This window comes from Amblyomma mixtum, chromosome 1, assembly GCF_055824585.1.
Source record: "Amblyomma mixtum isolate Tamu chromosome 1, ASM5582458v1, whole genome shotgun sequence".
Taxonomy (NCBI): domain Eukaryota; kingdom Metazoa; phylum Arthropoda; class Arachnida; order Ixodida; family Ixodidae; genus Amblyomma; species Amblyomma mixtum.
The window spans coordinates 273,626,644-273,647,435 of NC_143012.1; the positions used below are offsets into that span (position 1 = coordinate 273,626,644).

At 48.0% G+C, this 20,792-nt stretch overlaps 1 protein-coding gene across 4 annotated transcripts in view; it reads left to right on the top strand.

The window, feature by feature from the left end:
* LOC149371732 (putative serine protease 45) overlaps positions 1 to 19,846 on the top strand; it is a 45,366-nt gene extending 25,520 nt beyond the window's left edge. For 2 of the 4 annotated variants that reach the window (XM_089566015.1, XM_089566016.1), the window contains exons 2-8: positions 818 to 966; positions 3,647 to 3,910; positions 5,792 to 5,880; positions 7,311 to 7,411; positions 8,813 to 9,069; positions 14,706 to 14,872; positions 15,826 to 19,846. In XM_089566015.1, the coding sequence (XP_089422141.1) occupies positions 855 to 966; positions 3,647 to 3,910; positions 5,792 to 5,880; positions 7,311 to 7,411; positions 8,813 to 9,069; positions 14,706 to 14,872; positions 15,826 to 15,981 (1,146 nt within the window). In that variant the 5' untranslated portion in view covers positions 818 to 854 and the 3' untranslated portion in view covers positions 15,982 to 19,846. Of the gene's footprint in view, positions 1 to 741; positions 762 to 817; positions 967 to 3,646; positions 3,911 to 5,791; positions 5,881 to 7,310; positions 7,412 to 8,812; positions 9,070 to 14,705; positions 14,873 to 15,825 lie in introns of those variants that run through there. The other 2 variants (XM_089566017.1, XM_089566018.1) reach the window with 2 other exon arrangements.
* The last annotated feature ends 946 nt before the right edge of the window (positions 19,847 to 20,792 follow it).

Genomic DNA, 20,792 nt, shown 5'->3' on the forward strand with positions numbered 1-20,792 from the left:
CTTTTTTCGGGGCAGTCAGAAATATTTGCGATTTTTTTCCTCGAATTAAATCCGCCATTTTGCTCTTCAAGTGTTCACCTTTATCAACGCTCGTCTTTTCGCACAGCAAGCGAGTTAATGTTTTCTTTTTTTTTAATATTCATTTAGCGAACACATCTTTTTGCAAGCCAGAATTGATCTCTCGAACCGAATGAGGTGTAACTACAGCCTTCATAAGGTCCGCCGTCGCCAGAAATTGACTGTTTTTGTTTTCTCCTCAAACATATGAGGTTCCGTTTTTATATCAGTTTTATGCTCGTCCACCTGGATCAACAAAATGTCATCTCCACGTGCTCCTCAACCGGTGCCCTCACTGTTCGTGTAAAAAAGGAAGCAAAAGCACTGGCACCTGTGCGTTAAGTAGCCATCAAGTATGTCGTAGACTCCTCTGCGCTCAAAAGCACGTGTGAATGACTTCTGTGCCCAGCCACGCGCGCTCACCGACCGGGCAGGTAAACACCTCCCGTCGGGCGCGTAGCACTCCTTATACGCCGCTCGATTAACGCACGTGCGGAATAGCATTGCGCAAGGGGCCAATTACGCCTCCCCATGGTAACTTCCTCCAGTCTGAGTCACAGCCGCCTCAGAGCCCAAGCAGGAGGAGGAAAGTACCGGGAGAGGGCGCTCGCTACCCCCCTTCCCGTTTCATTGTGTCCTTTTCCGCGCTGTCTACCTCGACAGTAAGCGGTCATGCTTGGCGTCACGGCGTAACCCCGAACCAGGCACGCAAAAGCAATAAGCCGCGCCCTCGTTGCATTATAATATCTTTCTGTTTCAGCAAGGTGGTTCTTAAGGACACCCTCAGCCGTGCCGCCATGGACTTCAATTCGGACCTCGGGCTGTTTTCCTGGTCCGGTCCTCGTCCCTTGCCTGCTATGGTCCTTGGTGTTGCTGTTGCAACTACGGCATTCCTTCAACTTTCAATAGGTATGCTAACGTGAATTAATCCATTACTGTCATTTAGCAACAGGGATCGGTGTGCAGAGTGATGTGTGCTGGTGGGAGTGATGCGTGCTGGTTGTTTGCGCAGGAAAGCTTTTAGAGGAAATGTGTAAGCGCAGGTACCTATACGTCAAACTCATTTCAGGAACAGCGTAATATAGAAAATGTTTGTTCTGCTTGTTTTCTGTTGTAAACAAAACCAACAGTCGGACAATCCAGAAACCGTTTTACGAAATTCAAAGCATTGGATGAGAAATGCCCTCTCATTTAACACTCACACGCGAATGGTTCGCAAATAATAAGTTGTGGGCAAAAAGTTTATGTGACCGCTGGCTTATGACAGGAAAAATTTGTCATCGAAAGTGTGAAAAGAAAGTTATCGCAACTGATGCAGCTTAATTGTTTGTGTCAGTGTTGTGCAATACAAAACTGTTCGCAACGATCTGTTTACGACTCATAGGGTAAGTGACGAGATGGAGGAGTGTAAGTTTTGGACTTGAGTTTTTAGGGTCGGGCCTCATGTTGGTCATAATTCACACCGGTTGCATTGTACTTCCTTCGGGTACTAGCACCGGCGTTAATTCGATCTACTCACCGTGCATTTCGCTGCGCATTGAATACAACAACAACAAAAAAATGCATGTATTAAAGAAACAAAAAGAACGCTCTCGTAAAGAACTCTTCATCTAGTGCGAGTATTCAGCCCTGGAATGTGGTGCCTGAAAGTGGTTTCAAAGCTAAACACTGACTGCTCACGAATGACTTTTTTTTTTCTTTTGCGACTGCACCGGGAGGACTAAGTGCGCTGGACTGGAGGCGGAAGTCTAAGCCGTGGAAAAAAGTGCTAGCGAGGAAGCGAGACAACGTGAGGTCGAACAAAAAAAAAAGAACATAAATGATCATATTAACTGCAATACACTTGCGCCTGTCGCATTACACTCGCTCGTACAACGATTTGGCCGCTCACCTTGAATACGTGTACGTCGTATTATGTGCCTGCCGAGTCAAGGCATTCCGATGCAGAGAAGAAGGAAACATTTGCCATTCCTGGCTGCTGCATGCAACCTAATTCGCATCTGGGATACGCCCAAAAGCGGCTTTATAACTGAGTGGCCTGTTGTAAGAGACAGCAACAAATGACCTCTTTGCCTTCGGCGGACATGTCAACGCGCGCCAAAGGAAGCCCGTTGACGTCGGCGGGAACTCTGTCGAAATGTGTTGTACTCCCGGAGAAGTAGACAATCAAGACTTTCATTCGAATAAGGGGCCTTTGAGTTATGTCATTCGATAAAACAAGGCTTAGCCCAGTTAGTGCGAACTTCTTGAGAAAAAAATTGAGGTTGAGGTAAAGAAAGGCTGGAGGAAGGAGGAACCACACGTTCACTCCTTCGCCTCAAAAGCCGAAAAAAAAAAAAGAAAACGAGGAGGATATCGAAGGCTTCGACTCAAGCTGGGCTTCAATGAATATACAGCTTGAGAGAGGCTGTACAGGGCTGTGTCGCATCCGTCAAAACCGTGCTATATAACACAAGCAACGAAAGACCCCGGTGGTGTCTTCCATGTTGCTACGCTGCTTATGTCTTATACTAGAACAGCACAGATGGCCGCATATTTTCTCTCTTTTTGTGCTGTAGTGCGAACTTTCTATAATTGTCGGCGTTGTACTCATCGCCTGTGTGTCACTCGCCTCGTATCTCGCTCACACTGAGGCAGAGCCGTCGCCGAGCACTCAAAGGTCCGACTAACAAAGATATGCCCGCCCGTGATTCTGCGCTGTATCTTTGTCTATCGCGACTGACCTCCGCCTTGGACCCCGGAGCGGCTCCTGCACGTACAGAGACCAAATTCCTTACTCCGCTCCTCCACGTATTATGTTTCATGCGCAACAAACGTAATCATTACAGAATAATTCGTTGCAAAATATACCCAAGGATGAGTGACGGCAGGAAAACTGAAGGTCGATTTGCGTAGTTAGGCCAAATGCGAATTAGGTGCGTCGGTTTTTCACTTCGGTTCCGCTCTTCAGACACATTGTTCACGGATGGAAAGTGTTCGAATAGCGATAATAGCTTAATGCCCACACATAGAGAACTGGTTGTTCTCTACTTTGTATTGATAGATTCCTGGGAGTCGATCCTACCACTCCTGCCACAGTGGTGCAGCGTTTAACCTATGCCACTGGTCCCCTGTCATTGGCGACGACACCTTACCATTGGCTGAAACCGGATAAAATATGCAATCAATGGTCAGGTGCATCGCAGGGCTTAATCAACAGCTGGAGATCGGACCTGACCACTGGTTACCATTGGCTGTCGCCAGCCACCCAATGGCTGTGTCGCTTCCTACAGACACTAGCAGGGGGTATATCTGAGTCACCACACTGACCGAGTACCGAATGGACGCGAAATGAACAATTGGCAATGCGCAGCTTATAGTATACGGCCCCTGGAACACACACACACCTGTCAGATCGTCCACATACCAGTGGGCGGCCTGCGGCAAGACCGGGCACAGCACAAAAAACTGACAGACAACGACTTTTCGGTTCAGTGCTGGCGCAATAAAAAACATTTGCATAACGTGCCTTCGACTTTGGTGACATTGGCCCGTGACTAGCACCAGTGGTGGACATTAGCGAAACACGCATCACGTTGCTTGTGCCCAGTGCGATGCGACACCGACTGGACAGACTTCCGGCCCAAGGCGTGCCCCCGTCCCGGAGGCGGTGGTGGACGCTGCGTGCCCCTGACCTGGTGCCCGCCGCTGGTGGCCGCCGCGGGGCGCGGAAGGAGGCCGCGCCCGTGCGGCTTCCACGACATCACGGTGCTCGTGTGCTGCCCGTCGGCCGACGTGGTGGACCAGTCTTCTTCCAACTCAGGCACGCTCTCTCCCAGGCAACCCGCAGTCGAGGGCCCCCGCAACGAGCCAGGTGTAAATTGCACCACCCGCCTGTCCCGCATACGAGGGAGACTTCTCAGCATGCCACTTCTTTCTCTTGCTTGCATTCTGTCGTCTGCGTGGCCTTCTTGAGGCGTGTCCTGTTATAATGCCGACACTGTTGGGGATAGAGAACGGCGACGCCTTTGTATTGTCGTCTGCTGCTCTTGCTACTCTGCTATCACAGTGTTGTAAAATCGCCTGCTTCTCGCTTGCTGCTTTCACCGAAGTTTGGAAAAGAGGCTGACGAAAATATCTTTAAAAGAAGACATTCATGTTCCAGCGCTGCCGTTTGAAACTTCGAAGTTACGTGAAATGTGATTTCAGGATAAAATACAGTGTATTGGATAGTTTGTTTTTATTTTTTTGTTGTAATGAAAGCAAGTCTAAGTTTAGTGCAGTTCACGATGTTACCGTCGTATTTGTTCTCAACAAGAGAAGAGGTTGGAGTATGAGACTTGCTGATTTCAACGCTATTTGTTTCACAAAGTGAACGCAAGCGAAAAACCACGGAAATAATTGTTGCGAACTGTAGTTGACCATGTATTTTGTCCTGAATGACACAAACATTGGATAGGTGTCTAGAAAAGACTGCTTACATCTCTGTGAACTCATCATGCATGTTTACATCGCTTTGCTTAATACAGCGCAGACTTATCGCAGAGACCTACCCTAGAATGCATTTTTTTTTGCGCACTAGCACTAAGACCCTAACTCACCGATTTCCCCCCCTGTTTGGCTAAGCTTGACCTAGCTGGAAGCCGTACCTAGGTCACCTGACTCTGTGACGTCATCTCAACCTGGCCACCGGATTGTGAGCAAACTAACCGCGGTGACAGGTGACAGTTCAATTAATGATTGATCGCGATAGGAATCCTGGATCTCGCAAGCCCCACGGGTGGCAGCACCTGCCATCACAGGGCAGTGGCGCATCGCTTTACGCCAGGAGTGGTATGAGGACTCCCTGTGATTTATGAGTGTAAAGTAGGGAGTGACCAATTCCGAGTGTATGGGCATTAACCCATGCTATCTCGTAATGCCCTGAATGCGGCAGTTATAGCGCGCTAGCACGGCGTCCCCCACCCATCGATTCCGCTCATCTTTGTTTGAAGCCTGCTTGACGTTGAAAGCCGAGCTTCGAACCGAAACCAAAGCGAAAACCGAAGTCCTGGCGCACATAATTCGTATTTGGCCTAACCACGCTAAATAGTCCGTCATTTTTTTTTTTTTCGTTTTGTCGTGCGGCCAGTGGGTGCTTATAGTACACTGCTGTTCTACTAGTGTAGATTGTCTCATGACACAGACACGGTGGTGATTTAATCGTCAATAGTTAGTTCTTATCTTGCCTATGTATCTTACCTACTACCGGAGAGACTGTTTTTGTAGTGGGTAGCTGAGATATAATTAGCGGCCCCGGTACGCATTGTGAGCAGTGGACTTTACTGTGCTTGCCATATAATCGTTAAGCATCGCGTATGCTTTACCTAGTCGAAATCAAGGGGAAGAAATGGGCTTGGGCAGGGCATGTAATGCGAAGGCAAGATGACCGCTGGTTCATAAGGGTAACGGAGGGGATTCTAAGAGAAGGCAAGCATAGCTGGGGGCGGCAGAATGTTAGGCGGGCTGATGAGATTAAGAAGTTTGCGGGGCGGGGGGGGGGGGGGGGGGGGGGATAAGGTGGCCGCAACTGGCCCAGGACAGGGTTAACTGGAAAGACATGGGAGAGGCCTTTGCCCTGCAGTGGGCGTAGTCAGGCTGATGATGATGATGCTTTACCCGCACTTTGTTCCACACAAGTGCACAGCGTGGCCTCATGTACAGGCACGTTTAATTGACTTAAGGTGTGTGTGCTTCTTGTTCTGTTTGGATCCAGGTTGCGGCGCCGTGGTGGATGATCCTGGGGCCGTCGCGAGCGGACCGGGCGGAACCGTCACGCTATCCAAGTCTGCGTGGCCATGGATGGTCAGTGCCTCGACCACCCCATGTCTTTAGAAAATATCAGCCTCTGTTGCACTGCAAACGCGCTTTGACTGCGTCAGCACGCAGTGTTACTGCATTCAGAAGTTAGTGGATTTTCAGAACGGCCACCCAAAGCTTTTATTGCACCCAGAACGTGCCTTGTGAGTTTTGTTGTCATTTATATTGCTGGTAACAGCCATTTTAGTGCTAGTAGCAGTACTATTTAACTGGGTCCAACCCCAGCCAAGAAAAAAATGGAGGGTACAATTGAGTTCCGCCGTGGCAGGTTGTGATGACGCCGCAGGGTCACGTGACCTGGGTGGGCCACCTGCCTCCTAGGTTGCTCTCTGGGGACCACCTGTCAGAGCAATGCCTGTGATTTTTCGCTCACAACGCTGACACCGCATTTGCGGGGCATCGGGGCCTCTAACGCTATCGCGTTCAAATTGTGTGAACCTTGACCTTGAGGGCGACCCGCACGACCGGAGTTGGTTACTGGCCGTGCTGGCAGATGGCGCCACGACCCGCATTACGTAATCACGGCAGCTGGGGCGGCGTTGTCGCGTCGTTCATCATGTTCCACTGGGACCGCTCTTGCGCCTTTTGGGCTTCCTTAAAGCCGTGCGCTGGCTTCGCCCACTACGACACTGTGAAGATGTGGACGCATGCGCCGCTCTGGTGGCAGCACAGCTGCAGGGCCAGGCTTAACATGCTTTCGCACGTCTACTCGGTTTAGCTACATTAAAACCCTACCACTATTGCCTGATTCGCTGCAACAGAATAGTACGCAAGTCTTTGGCTTCGTTCTGGCGCCGCCATGCAGAATTCGTACTTTTATCGCGACCAAACATGGGCTTAAAGGGGCCCTTAAAGATGGCCAAAGTCGGATTTAGTACCATATTAAACAGAAGCGTGAAAGGTGCTGCCTTCAATATTACCTTTGATAATAATCTTGGGGAGGCTGAACACGCTCAGGGCAGGGAGACACCACAGCGCTCGTAGTGTCTCCTTACTATTTCAACAAAGGGTACTGCGCACACACAGGCAAGGTCGAGAACACTAACACAACAACGGCAGACTCGCGACTGATTTATTCGACAGGAAAAACACGTTTTATACTCCCAAAAATGTCATATCTACGACCACGCGCAGTTAAAATAATCTGACTTCTTTTTCGTAGAACTTAACCGACGAGTCACTGACAGAGTGATCCCCACCTTTTCTTATGAAAAACGCCTCGGCAAGTTCACGTGCGACCTGATCTTTGCTTCTCCGCAAAATTACTGCTTTCTACGAAAAGGCTGCTGGCACGGCTTGTTGCGTGTAGCCTCGGGGCAGAGGGTCAGGTGTGCGGACGAGACTGGCAAAGTGACCGCAGCTGGACAGAGCTTGGATGTAATAACGGCTGCCGCGTCTCTTCCCGCTTCGTGCAGGCGGCCATATTCCTAGCCGACCAGTTCATATGCGGCGGCACGCTCTTGGACGGCGACACTGTGCTGACAGCAGCCCATTGCTTCCCCGACCTCAGGAACAAGTACGTATACGTCTGCTTTCATGATCTCTGATCGTCGTGACCGCTTTCATTTACGGCTCTCAGCAAGATCACTAATTAATTCCGGTTATTAGTTGGTTCATTGGGCGCTCTCATGTACTGCGTAGTGCGGACGAGACTTGGGAACTGAGAGTTTAATAGGCTTTAATATGCGTAAAATGAGCCTTCAGGCTTCCCTTTTGCCCTGACGGTACGCTCATACACTGAAACACTTGACCTTGCTCATTTTGAACGGCGGTCGCGTCCATTACGTTTAATGTGCGAGGGAAAACTCGTATCAATCTAAGAATAACTATACAAAAGGCATTAGTAGAATCAGTAACTGCATATGGGATAATATTATAGGGCACATGTTCTGACTACAGAAAGCAAGTTATTAATCGCGTAGTAAAAAGAATTGTCAATATAGTATAACCTATGGAACGGAACTGGAACAAGTAGACAGACAAGAAAAGTATAGTATTCTGGGTATACTTCCTGTGCAGGAGCTTTTTAAGTATACAGTGCTGACATTTTATTATTGATACGAAAGCATTATATGGCTAACTTTCAAGGTCATGTCCGCAAAAAGCGGCACCATGTGACGTCACGAGTCGACGTCATGCTAAGTCACGTGGTCGATGTAATATGCCGTCTGTCTCACATAGACACCCGGACCGCGCCGTAAGGTTTGGTTTGGTTTATGGGGTTTAACGCCCCAAATCGACTCAGCCTATGAGAGACGCCGTAGTGAAAGGCCCAGGAAATTTCGACCACCTGGGGTTCTTTAACGTGCACTGACATCGCCCAGTACACGGGCCTCTAGAATTTCGCCTTCATCGAAATTCGGCCGCCGCGGCCGGGATCGAACCCTTAATTTACTGAACCACTGCTTGGCATAGAATCAAGACGTAAAATCATGAAAGAATTGAGAAAATGGTGTCCAACTTTATTGTGTAATGTATGTTTCTTTTTTTTGTGCGTCATTTCCTGAATGGGAAACTGTGTTTTTCCTTTTGTGTTAAAGTTGTTTTCTTGTAAGTATTTTAGTGACTATATAATGCTTCTTATCCCCCTCGAAAGATGTTTCACGTGCTGCCTGGTCTACTAACAAGCACTATAGTAAGTAACCAGAAGAATTTTGTGTAGAATTTAGTGATAATAAATATTGATTTGATTTGATTATATTGATTAAAGCGACATTCTGAACGGACCTAAAGCCACCCTTGCATGCTCGTGTCAGTTCTTTATTTCCCGCGGGATTAGACGTTGCTGTGAGCCCGAAGTCCTCGTTCTGGTCAGACTGTACGGAGTCGCTGCACTGTGAGGCGTGCAAGTGCGAAGTCACCAGATGTGTTGGAGGCGACGGGACATTTATCGCTCATTTGCCATTCAATCGTGCAGCGCCGGCGAGTACAAGGTGCGTCTGGGCGTGCTCGAGGTGAACGAGACGGTGAGCTCGCACAGCGCCAACCTTCCTGTCCGCTGGATTCGGCCGCACGAGCGTTACCGGCTGGACCGCCACTACAACGACATCGCGCTCATCAAGACCGCCACCAAGGCCAGGTACGGGACGCACATCGCCCCGGTGTGCCTGCCCTCGCCGGACTTCAAGCTCGGCGGACAGGTCGTGGTGCTCGGCTATGGACTCACCAAGCACGGTGAGCGCCTCCGGTGGAGAATTATCGAACTAATATTGGTTTGGTTTTTGGCTCTGTTTTTTTTTTTAGGAAAGGAAATGGCGCGGTATCTGTCTCACATATATCGGCGGACACCTGAACTACAGTGACATAGAATAGTTCACTGTACCTGAACCGCGCCGTTAGGAAAGGGAGGAAGGTGGGAGTTAAAGAAGAAAGAGAGAAAGAGGTGCCGTAGTGGAGGCCTCCGGAATAATTTCGACCACCTGGGGATCTTTAACGTGCACTGACATCGCACAGCACTCGGGCGCCTCTTGCGTTTCGCCTCCATTATGTCCAGGTTCAGTTTTGACAGCAGATATTGGTTTGGCTTAGTTTATGGGGTTTAACGTCCCAAAGCGACTAAGGCTATGAGAGACGCCGTAGTGAAGGGCTCCGGAAATTTCTACCACCTGGGGTTCTTTAACGTGCACTGACATCGCACAGTACACGGGCCTCTAGAATTTCTCCTCCAAAGAAATTCAACCACCGCGGCCGGGATCGAACCCGCGTCTTTCGGGTCAGCAGCCGAGCACAATAACCACTGAGCCACCGCAGCGGCTGACAGCAGATATTATTTTTCTGCTTGGTTCTATTTTTTTCTGCGCAACATGAAGAGCGCCAAAGAAGAAAAAAAAACGGCTGTAAGTTGAACCGAGTCAAAAGCTAATGGTCCTGATAGCCGTAGGCGTTATTCGCTGCCAGTTGGTCTTGAAGTATATCGGAGCGACCAGACGTTCCGGTCCTGGATCTCCTTCCATTAGCTTCGCGTTTTTTTTTTGTTTCGGATGACCTTCATGTTCTGTCGCAGTGAAAGAAGAAAAGAGACATCGTTACCCGAATCGCGTTTCTCTTCATTGTTTTTGAACCCCGGCGTCGAGTGCTGACCAGAGTGCAGGACGAAAGTCGCAGCAGCGGGAAGACTCCGAAACAATGTCACGCTGTAAACCATGCTTAACCGCTGCTTACGCTTGTTTCCACCCGAGAGAAGCGATAAATTCATCTGTCCTCACTTCAGCTGCACCACAGCGGACAACGCTCCTTGCGGAGATTATTAATTCCATGGCTACTTCTAGATATACTGGCATGTGTTCAGCAGCAAAGGATGCATGTATTTGTGAGATAACTTCACCTCAAAAGGGTGTGATCATTATTTTAAAGTTCTCGAAATGCGCTCTCGTTTTCCGCAACTCATTTTTTCTCGCACACTTCCGAACTCTGTAATAGGCTTTCCGAGAGCATTAATCAAAGTAAAACCCGTCCCTACATTAAAATTTATCGTTAAATTTGCCATACCCACATATCTCCCTGCTACCATTTCTTTGGCCTGTGTCTTGGTCTTGGTCTATGTTTTGCCTTATGCGACAGTGTACATTTCAATTTATCGTTCAGTGATTTTGTTCTGTATTTATCGGGGTTAACGTCTCAAAGCGACTCAGGTTATGATGGACGCCGTAGTGGAGGCAGAGATGTAAAATTTCAAGAAATTTTGAATGGCATGAAAAAAACCGTTTCTTTCAGGGTTTTTTTCGTGAAAAATTGGAAATTTTGCAAGATGTGAGAAAAACAGTTTTATTTTCAACAGCACAACGATCAATGATAATGCTCCGAAGTTCAGTCGAATATGCAGTTATAGGATGTCATATTGTGAAACGAATTTCTTGTTCTATTGCACCGAGAAGGTAAATAATGATTTGCACTTCAGGCGAATATGCAGATATAAATATCATATTGGTGGAACGAACTTCTTGTTCTATTGCACCGAGAAAGGGAACATGAAAACTGATCTATAAGTCACTCCATATCGGACTCAGAGTCACTGTCACTGGATGCGGCACTATGCGCAGCAGAACAGCTTACGTGCACAGCAGTCTATGTTATTTATGACGTGTGTGTCGGGCTGTAGAATATGCAGCCATTTTGTTCTACTTCAGCCGTGAGTTCAAGTATTAGTGTGTTTTTAAGCCAAGCCTGGATCTTATATGTGACCTGGCCTTCAAACCGCGTACTTGCAGCACGAACGTTTTAAAAGCACTACCTGGCACCGGCGATGACGACTGCTCTCCAATCGTTCAACGATGCGCGCTGTAATGGTTTTCAAAGCAAAAACAGAAACCTAAACTGAAAGCAAGCAATCATAAAACCTTGAAATTGCATTGTGAAATTATCGATGTTTTTTCCATTTTTTCTCATCTGAAAAAAAAAAACAAAAAAAACGTCCCCCCCCCCCCCCCCCCCCCCCCCCCCAAAATTGCAGTGTTTTTTTTCAGGCCTTCACATCTCTAAGTGGAGGGCTCCGTATAATTTCGACCACCTGGGGTTCTTTAACGTGCACTGACATCGCACAGTACACGGGCCTCTAGAAATTCGCCTCCATCAAAATTCGACCACCGCGGCCGGGATCGAACCCTCGGGTCAGCAGCCGAGCGTCATAACCACTGAGCCACCGCGGCGTATTTTCGAAATGTCCTGGCGCTTGTTGTTGTCCTGCCGGTGATTCATTGTTCCTTAGTTTGTGTGTGTGTGTGTGTGTGTGTGTGTGTGTGTGTGTGTGTGTGTGTGTGTGTGTGTGTGTGTGTGTGTGTGTGTGTGTGTGTGTGTAACTTTTTTTACATCTGAGCTTTCGTGTGTATTTTATTTCAGTATTTGCTCATATCGTGGTTGTGTGCAAGAGCAGTCCAGTGTTTTCCCGCCATCTGATTCAAGCTCGTGGCGCCCACGCAGAAAAGGACCACGTGACTGCCGTTTAGAGTTTAATGGCGGCGTAACATGGCCGCTGGGATCCGCTCTGGTAAAACAGTGTCGACGCACCGACACTTTCGTTTGTTTCTTGACGTACACTCCTTGCGGGCAGTGGGTAAGCAAAGGAACAGGCTGATCAAGCCCTTGCGTTTGAACAAACGGTCTCTAAGCGGGGTCTTTGCGATGAACGGCTCAAGCCTGTGCACGCTTTTCCATCGTGATTTCTGCAAATATGCCTTCAGCTTAACTTCCTTCCTCTAGTCGTTCGTATCTTGTTTGAATGCGGGCTTCACTTGAACCCTGGCAGCTCAGAAACAGCACTTGTTAATCACCATGTTTGACAATAGCAAACAGTTCGGTTCGTGCACAGGCAAAAATAATTTTGGCTTTGCCTTTCGGGGTATGCGAAGAGATGCAGCGTGCTTCGCGTTATGTCCAACCTCGGTAGCGCTGCAACACGTATTTGCATTAACTAAATACATTCGAAAAAAAAAAGTGTAAGACCTGATTGCGTGTGCGACACCTGCACGTGCGAGCTGGTGCCGTCGGGCGCCAGCCTCCAGTGCTGCTTTCCCGTAATCAGCATGCAGAGCATCGTGCAGCGAGGACTAAGGCGTTGTTTGGGCTGTTTCCAACAAGAGCAGAAGGGGGCCGCTGATAGCTGCGAACTTTCTCACGGCTGTTTTGGCACACAATGGCCAGTAGCAAGCTTAGAGCGCAGAAAACAAGTAAAACTGCCTGCGCGACCTTGCTTGATTCTCGGGCACATGGTCTCGCCTCTCTCTTGCCTCCCGCGTAGAACATATACTACATGCGAAACCAAAGCGATGATGTTGCTTCCGTTCGAGGTTCTGCGATGCCTCGCAGCCACTTAGGTGCTTCTTTCCGAAGATAGAAGGGCCACGCAATATGGCGGAGTCGGATGGACAACCGGATGATCGCGGACGCCCGAAACGCAGGCGGCTCCGCTTCCTGTCCCGCCCTCTCCTCCTCCGCGGTTGATTGTGGTTCTACGAGCGTAAATTCGCTGACAATTGTCACAAGTATTTGTTAAATCACTTCCCCTTTTACTTTCCTTTTTGGCTCTCTGGACGTCTCGTTACTGGATTCCTTATAAATGATCATGCTCTTTCAGCAGCTTCGTTTTCCAGATCAACCACTTTGCACTGAAGCGCTGATAAATCTCTCTCTAGATCGGATAGTTTATGCTCGAAGTTCTTGACCTGATCACCCAATCTGTTCAGACTGCAAAGATGCTGCTCGACGGCATTAATTCCGGCGGTTCCTTCTGGGAGTTTTGTTTCAATGCTGGCCTGCGATTTCTGCAATCCTTCCATGGTGCCCATAATCTTACGCTGATCAGTTTTAAGAATTTTTTTTTCGGCAGGACAGGGCTTCTCTTCTATGTCGCCACAGAGCAGTAAAAGATTCACTGAGGGAAGAGTACACATGACAACAAGAATCGGATGCGTGGTGGGCAAGACAGCAGGGCCATCGCTTCGATATGTGCATTGCTACTAACCTGAAGCACGAAGCAGAAGGGGTTACTGAGCATCCCGCCGGTTTCGCTGCTGCTCTTCCCCCTGATGAGGATCGAAGGCACTTGACCTTTTGAAGATCCATGTAACGGACGAACAGCGGAGTCGGCCGCTCATGTAGAGACGCTCAGCGCCCGCTTGGTTTGTTCGAATCGCGTGTAGCAGCGCTGCACGTGTTTGTTTCCATATTTTAGGGGCTTTCTTTAAAATCTGGAAAGTCAAGAACTAAGCACACGCACTTGGCCCCGAAGCATATGTTTTGCACATTTAATGTTACCTAATTAAGCGCAATTAAAAATACTCCGAGGAGCGCCGCGCGTCAGGAAACAATATGTCGGTTTCACCCGGCTGCTGTGCACCGCTTGTTCTTCAAGCTTAAGTTACGTGAAACACCCCGTATATATATGAAGGAAGCCAAGAGCCATCGAAACCATGCATAGGGGAACTGTTTCTTTAAACTTGAGATGTTGATCAATGATAGATTAGTGGTTTGATCTTGTTATGCCGAACGATAACAGTAGAAACAGCAACTACCTGCCGCCTACCCAATTATTGCTTAGTACTAATTGCCCGTTGATCAACATCGCATATCTTTTTAAAAATTCCCCTATGCTTTCGTTGCTTTCGGTGGCTGTCGGCTTCCTTCATTACATTTCCTGTTGCATGTCAAGTTCGACACGGTCAGTTTAAATTGCGAGATTCCTCTTTGACCAGTATTCCATGGCTTATGGCTTAGCATATTAATACAATTTTTCTATGGGGCCAGCGACGATCTTCGTACTGCACAGCGATTGGCTTGTTTCCCTTTCTATTCATATCAAGCTTGCCTCTTTCGTCGCAATTTTTGGATTAATACAAGTATCCTAATCACGTCAGGTATGGCTTCTTCTTCAAGGCTGATTCCCGGTCGCGGCAGCCGTACATTTCGATGGAGGCGAAATACAAAAACTTCCGCGTACAGTATGACGTCCGCGAACGTTAAAGAACGCCAGGTTGTCTAAATTAATACGGATCCCTGCGCTACGGCGTCCCTCAGTTCGGGATGCGAAACCCCGTAGTTTACAGTTTACATATACAGAGTGATAACTTCTGCAGCTGACAGGGCAGGCAGTTTCGTCGTGCACTTTTTATCATTCCTGGGGGGGGGGGGGGGGGGGGGGGGTCCCCTGTTGCGACTGACTCTCGGCCAGCATTCACGGTTCACAGAAGTCAGGTTTCAAGAAAGCCCGTAGAGAGCCTGGCAAGCAATGTTTGCAAGCGCTGCTTCGCAAGTGCAGGCGCACTTGAACGTTCCGGTGTGTATCCAGGTGTTCTCACCGAAACTGCTTGTGGGCGCAGGGGGCCGCTACGCTCGGCGACTGCAGGAAGGTCGTGTGTCGGTGATCAGCAACCAGGAGTGCGACGATGAATTGCGCCACACAACCAGCTACCGGCACGCCACTCCTGATGGCATCAACGAGGACTTCGTCTGCGCCATCAACCACACGGGCGTCGATGCCTGCCAGGTACGTCGTTCCACGCACCTTCTGAGCAGTGCGACTGCGGGCTGCTAATGCTTGTCGCAGTCAGAGCAATTCTAACTGGGCATGAGTTGACTGATTCGTGCATGCGTACTTGTGAGGTGCTTACTGAGACAGCAAGAAAATATGTCCGAGACGAAGGTTCGAAACTAAGGCGTGCTCTGATATGTACCATTAGGGACGCCGCAGTCGAAGGACCCAGATTAATTTCGAGCCATCACTCGGGCCACAAACATTTTCATTATTTCGCTCCACCGAAACACGGAAGCAAGTAGCAGCGAAGCATTATAATGCGTTTTGTTCGATACCCGCGGAACCGTTTTCGATAGTATTCGACGTGATTTGTTGATGAGCCACAGCCAATCACGTCATCAGTAACAGCTGTGTCGTCACGATGCTCATTACTGTGCTCGAAACGCAATCCTTTCCAGTGATCTTTTCCCTAGCACACCTCGAAACCTTCTGCGAGCTGGCATATTGGAGGTGCGGCCTCGCTTTTAATTCGATCGAATTCTTTTGCGTTTCATTATTGGCCCTAGTGCTGTCCCGCCGTCGTTGTTACCGCCTTTGGGAACGACAGTAGTCAGTTAGAACCGGGTGCCAGTTACGGTCGCCGACACTGGGTCGCAGACACATTTGGAGCTGACTCTGGCTTGCAAGGCACCAAAAAACTAGTAATTAACTTGTTCACTCCAGTTGTGAACTCGAAGGCGATGGTAAACAATCTATTCAGAAAGACATAATCATTGGGTCAGGAGCTAGCTTTTGAATGGAAGCCTGAACGACCAAAGGCGAAGATAGGGACGTGTGCAAAATCGGCACTCGCTTCTCATTTATGCGTCTCTAGCACTCGAGTGTATGGGGAAATGCGGTCCCTCGTGGGGAGATGTCAAAGAACCCAAAGCTCAGCAGCAAATGCACATGTTTCCCACATGCAGGGCGACTCTGGAGGACCGTTGTTGGCCCTGGGTCTCGACTTCCGCTGGAACGTGGTGGGCGTGGTCTCCTTCGGCATCGGCTGCGGCGGTCGCTTCCCTGGCGCGTACTCTCGCGTCACCACGTTCCTGGACTGGATAGCCCGGAACAGGGACTGAGCACGCTGGCAGGCATAGCGGACCTGTTTCCGCTCGCCTTTGCACTTTCAAGCAGTCAAGTCCCCCACAGCTGTGTCCGGTCCGATCAGAGGACGAGGAGCACCCGTACCTGTCTCATCAACTTAATTATTTTGTTCTTTGAGCCGGACGCATCTTAACTACCTCAACGGTACTTGGCTGCGCTACGGACATCGCAGTGCATATGTGTCAGTTGTGCTATAGGTTGTTTATACCTATGCCAATGGTGATGCAGTGTCAGGCAGACTTCTTAAGATAAAGGGTCTTCCTCTTTGGTGCACAGAACCTACTCCACATCGAACCAGCGGTAAACAGTTCTGTCGAAGCTATAGAAGTAGCTAATTTGCAGCTCAGAAAACGTGATAAGCCCAGAAAGGGAACGACCACAGCTTGTTTTCCTTTCAGGTCTTGTTTTTTCAGCATTATATACCTTCGCATTATACCTTTTTTAAGCATTATACCTTTTTTAAGCATTATACCTAGTAAAGGGTCATTCAGTCGGATTTATTTATGTCTATCAACTCTGTCGTCTAACTTATTTATTCTGTTTGTGGTTCACGAGTGAAATTATTTATGCTGTGAGTGCGAAAATATCATTTGCTCTGTTTTGCTTTGCAGAAGCCTAGCTTGTGTTGTGTGCTTAGGACGCTTCATGTACTACTTTTATTTCTGTAACCAGGTCACACTTTAGCTAAAGGGCTGCGATTTTTCATCACAGGTGGTGTTCAGTGTTAAAAATACAATTTCAGACAAGCGCAAGTCTAGTTTAAAGACTAATTGTGCAACATAATTCACTCCAAAGCACGCTTCAGTATCATCTCCTATCCCCAAATGCAAATAATACACAGACCTATTAGCACCAAAGCATAGACTGTGTCATGCCGCCAGTGTCCAGCCTTGAACTATGCTTTTGTCAAAAGTTATTTTTTTTGTTATATTTAAGAATTTTGCGTGCAGATGCATAAATTGTATGTATTTTGTATTACCTCCATCTTGGCTCATTAGCTAATTTTGAAAATTTCAACGCTTACTCATATTTAAATGCCAGTCTGTGAAAGGGTCGAATTCTCATTTTCCAAGTGGCGGAGAGTATTCTCGTCCAAAACAACTTGCGACATAGGATATGGTTAAAACAGATGCTTGGGCAAGTTGGTAACTCATTTTCACCGGAAACAATAAACACCAGTTGAAAGTCAGCGCTCGTGTGTGTCGTGTCTCCCTTCGTGTCCGTGGCTTAGTGCGCGCTGTTCCGGTGAAATAGGATATGGATTATGCACATCCAACGCTTCTCCTGATCCACGAGTCGACCCTATCGTCGCTACGCGCCGCGAAAAGGAAACAAAAGGCGTTATCTGTCTAATTAAAAGAGCAGAGGCAGCGAATTTTAGTTATGACCTACAAGACGATCCCAGGTCACGTGAGGCATACAAAAACCCACGTTACTGCATATCATCTGTGGAGTCACAGCAGTTGAACAGTGATAATAGTAATGTATTTCCATCACCCTATGTTGGTAGAGGGGGTGGGAATAAAAGCAGTTAACGCTTGACCAAGTTCCCAGCCCCTTTACAGCAAGTGAGCAGTGGCATACGACCGCACTGCTATCACCGTAGCAAACAAATAAGTGAAAAAAAGTGATAATAAACAGGCAGAGTTTGCTAGCATGATCGAAAATTTTGGCATCTCTACTCCTTCAACATACGAGTGCATTGGACAGTCTTCAAGGATACGTGCTCGCATCGCGTTATTGTGAAATGTGAGCCGTGAGAGTTTTAGCCCGAAGAAATATTCTACAATGTCAAAAAGAACACTTATGCTGAAAGAACTTTGCGCAAATGACAAGAACTGCTGCACTAAATTGCACAAACTGTGCTCAAATGCATGCGTACTTCATGGAAGATTTTTTTTTTTTAATGTGTTGCGAGATAGTTCATCGGGCTCATACTTTTGAAGCGAAAGCTTCGCTACGGGACCCCGGGCTTCAATCGCGGACCGTGCAAATTTGACCTTCAGCTGAGCTAGAGGTCAAACCATAGAGCCATGGTGCATAGCCGGATGCTACACCAAGGTGGTCCATAGGCTTAGAGGTCAGACCAAGGTTGAGGTTGGCCTACCCCAATCTCAAGGTCAAGTCAAGGTCAAAGTTGGACATATGGGTGGTCACTTGAGTGACGTCATGATGTGACGTCACGGACCAGCCACGTGTGGCGCGCGGCGGCTATATGAGCACACCGCTGCCGTGTCTCGGCGGCAGTTGACAATGGACCAAGAGCCGTATCAGCCAGCCGTTGTCGCTCGGCGGCTCGCAATCATTGCTTAACCACAAGCAGTGACTTAGCGTAGCCATGCTGTGAAGCTTTTGCTTATACACCAGGTTTAAGCAAAGTTACACCATCAGCAATTTTTTCAATGGGCAGGATGACCTTTTCATGTGGGATCTCTCCATAGTTGACAAGGATGGAACATCGCCTCGTGGTATGAATGAAACGTTCGCGTACGCAATCACCGTGAGATGGCGCGAGACCTGCACATGTATCGGGCTTTTAGCCGCGTGACGATGACGTGGAATCATTTACCCGGCACTGCCACTGTGTTGCTATTTATAGAAGTGTTGTGAACGCATGTACAGCTGCAACGGAAAAAGATTAGCACAAGTGACTCATGACCGGAGCGGAAAAATTGCGAGACGCGGCGCTATTGTAGCCGTACGCGCAGATAGCGAGAGTGCCTGGCACATTCCACTTTCCAAAGTGGGGGTGGCCGACAGAAAGCAGCCCATCCGAAAGCAGGCACTGCCACACACTATATTTGACAGTGCCTCCCCACTTTTGACAGTGCATCCCCAGCACATTTTTAAAGGAAACAGTGATAAAGATAACGTTGCTCGCCACGCTAGCGCAAAAAAATAAATAAAACGAGATTATGTGCTTAGCCGCCTTAGCGCATGGTTTGGCTGATAAAACATCTACAGGCGTTCGTTTAAGATGCTGCATTTCTGATGGACGAATGTCTAGGTGGGCTGCTTTCTGCCGGCCACCCCCGCTTTATGAAATGGAATGTTCCTGGCACTCTCGCTATCTGTGTACTCGGCAACAATAGCGCCGCGTGTCGCGATTTTTTCGCTCCGGTCATGATCCACTTGTGCCATTCTTTTTCCGTTGCAGCTGTACCTGGTAGATTCGTAGGAATGTTTTGAGAAAATTGCAAATCCGCGGCATCGAAGTCCAAAATAGTGTGTCCGAAAATGTACGTATTCAGGAATAAACGCGTGAGACTTGTTCTTTGCCTGCATTTTCTACTAAAAGCACCCTCACTTCCTTGAGCACGTCAACAGTAGCAGGCAAGGTCATTCACCCAAAGTCCGGTCTCGCGCTTGCAGATACGTGCGCATTTACAGCCGCTGGGCTTGGTTTTGTGCTCGGCTGCAAGACAAAGCATAGGAGTGGGGTATGAAATCCTCCTGACCTGTAGAAAGCCCTGTATAGGGCAAGAATTAGGGAGCATGACAAACAGTTAAAAAATAATGACCATAAATATGCCAATTCGGTGATGCATGTTGACACGTGTAAGTGCTAGGCACGATTTGATAGATCGAGGATTCTAGACAGAAGCAAGATTCAACAGGCGTGGGTTGTGTTAGGGGCGTACTGTGTAAAGAAAAAGGCAAGCCAATGCGTAAGCGACGCATCGACGATCTTGTATGAGGCCGAGTTCGATTTTCTGTGTGGACACGATAAGGTGGTGTGATAAGTTTGGGCAACTGCTAAGCCCAAAGTCTTGAGTGTACGCGTGGCTGGCTGTTATATGTGTTCCTATGGTGTAATAAACAGTTGGAAGTTGGTACTTGTGTTCGTGGTCCTGTCTTTTTCTGTGTGCAGTGTAGCGCTTTGTTTCAGAAGTTAACATGCAGAACCAACTAGTCCGGCAACATAATTACCTTACAGCTTGGACTAGCCAAGCTGTGAGGTAATAAAATATTGACTGACGATTTAGAGTGGTTAGGTCATATGCTAATTAGACGCGCTAGCACTTCAGTTTTCACTTCGGTTTCGCGTCGAGGCTTGGTATCCAAGGTCAAGAGGCGTGGTCGGCGAAATCGTATAGTGGTCTGTTGATGAAAGCGAAACATCATGAGAGAAGAAATTTAATTATAAATTATGTAGCAGTCGGAGGCGAATACCAAGCGGTGATCCATGTATATTAACGTCTAAAGCATCATTTAAAAATATAAAAGACGCTATGAAATTAGGTGTCTATAGTCCTTTAACCCCATACCGCCGAAACTTGAGGAATTCTATAAAACTGAAAACATTTTTCGATATAGAATGGTTATTTAACTTCACAAGTCAGAATTATCCTTTTTTGGAGGGGAACGACAATCACTTAAACGACAATCAGGTTTATCAACTCTTGCCCATCGTCGTCGCATTGCTTCTCTTAGTCTGTTCCATAAGTTTTTTTACAGTTCCCTCGGACAACCACCCTGCATCACACCGCCAGCTCGCATATCTCATCGCACCGGCCATCCACTGCAAGTTTCACGCCAATGCGCCCGCACCGTCACCTTTTCCGCATCCTTTTTTCTTCGCACTGCTAAAGCCTGGAATGGCCTTCCCCACGATGTTGATGCCATCACCTGCCAATCAAGTTTTGTTAACAATTTAAATATGCACTTCAAAAATAACATGTAAGCAATCATATTCAATCTATGTTTGTACTCCCACCCCTTATGTAATACCCCCAAAGTGAGGTCTTTAAGGTAATAAAGTGAAGTGAAGTGAAGTGAAATGTTT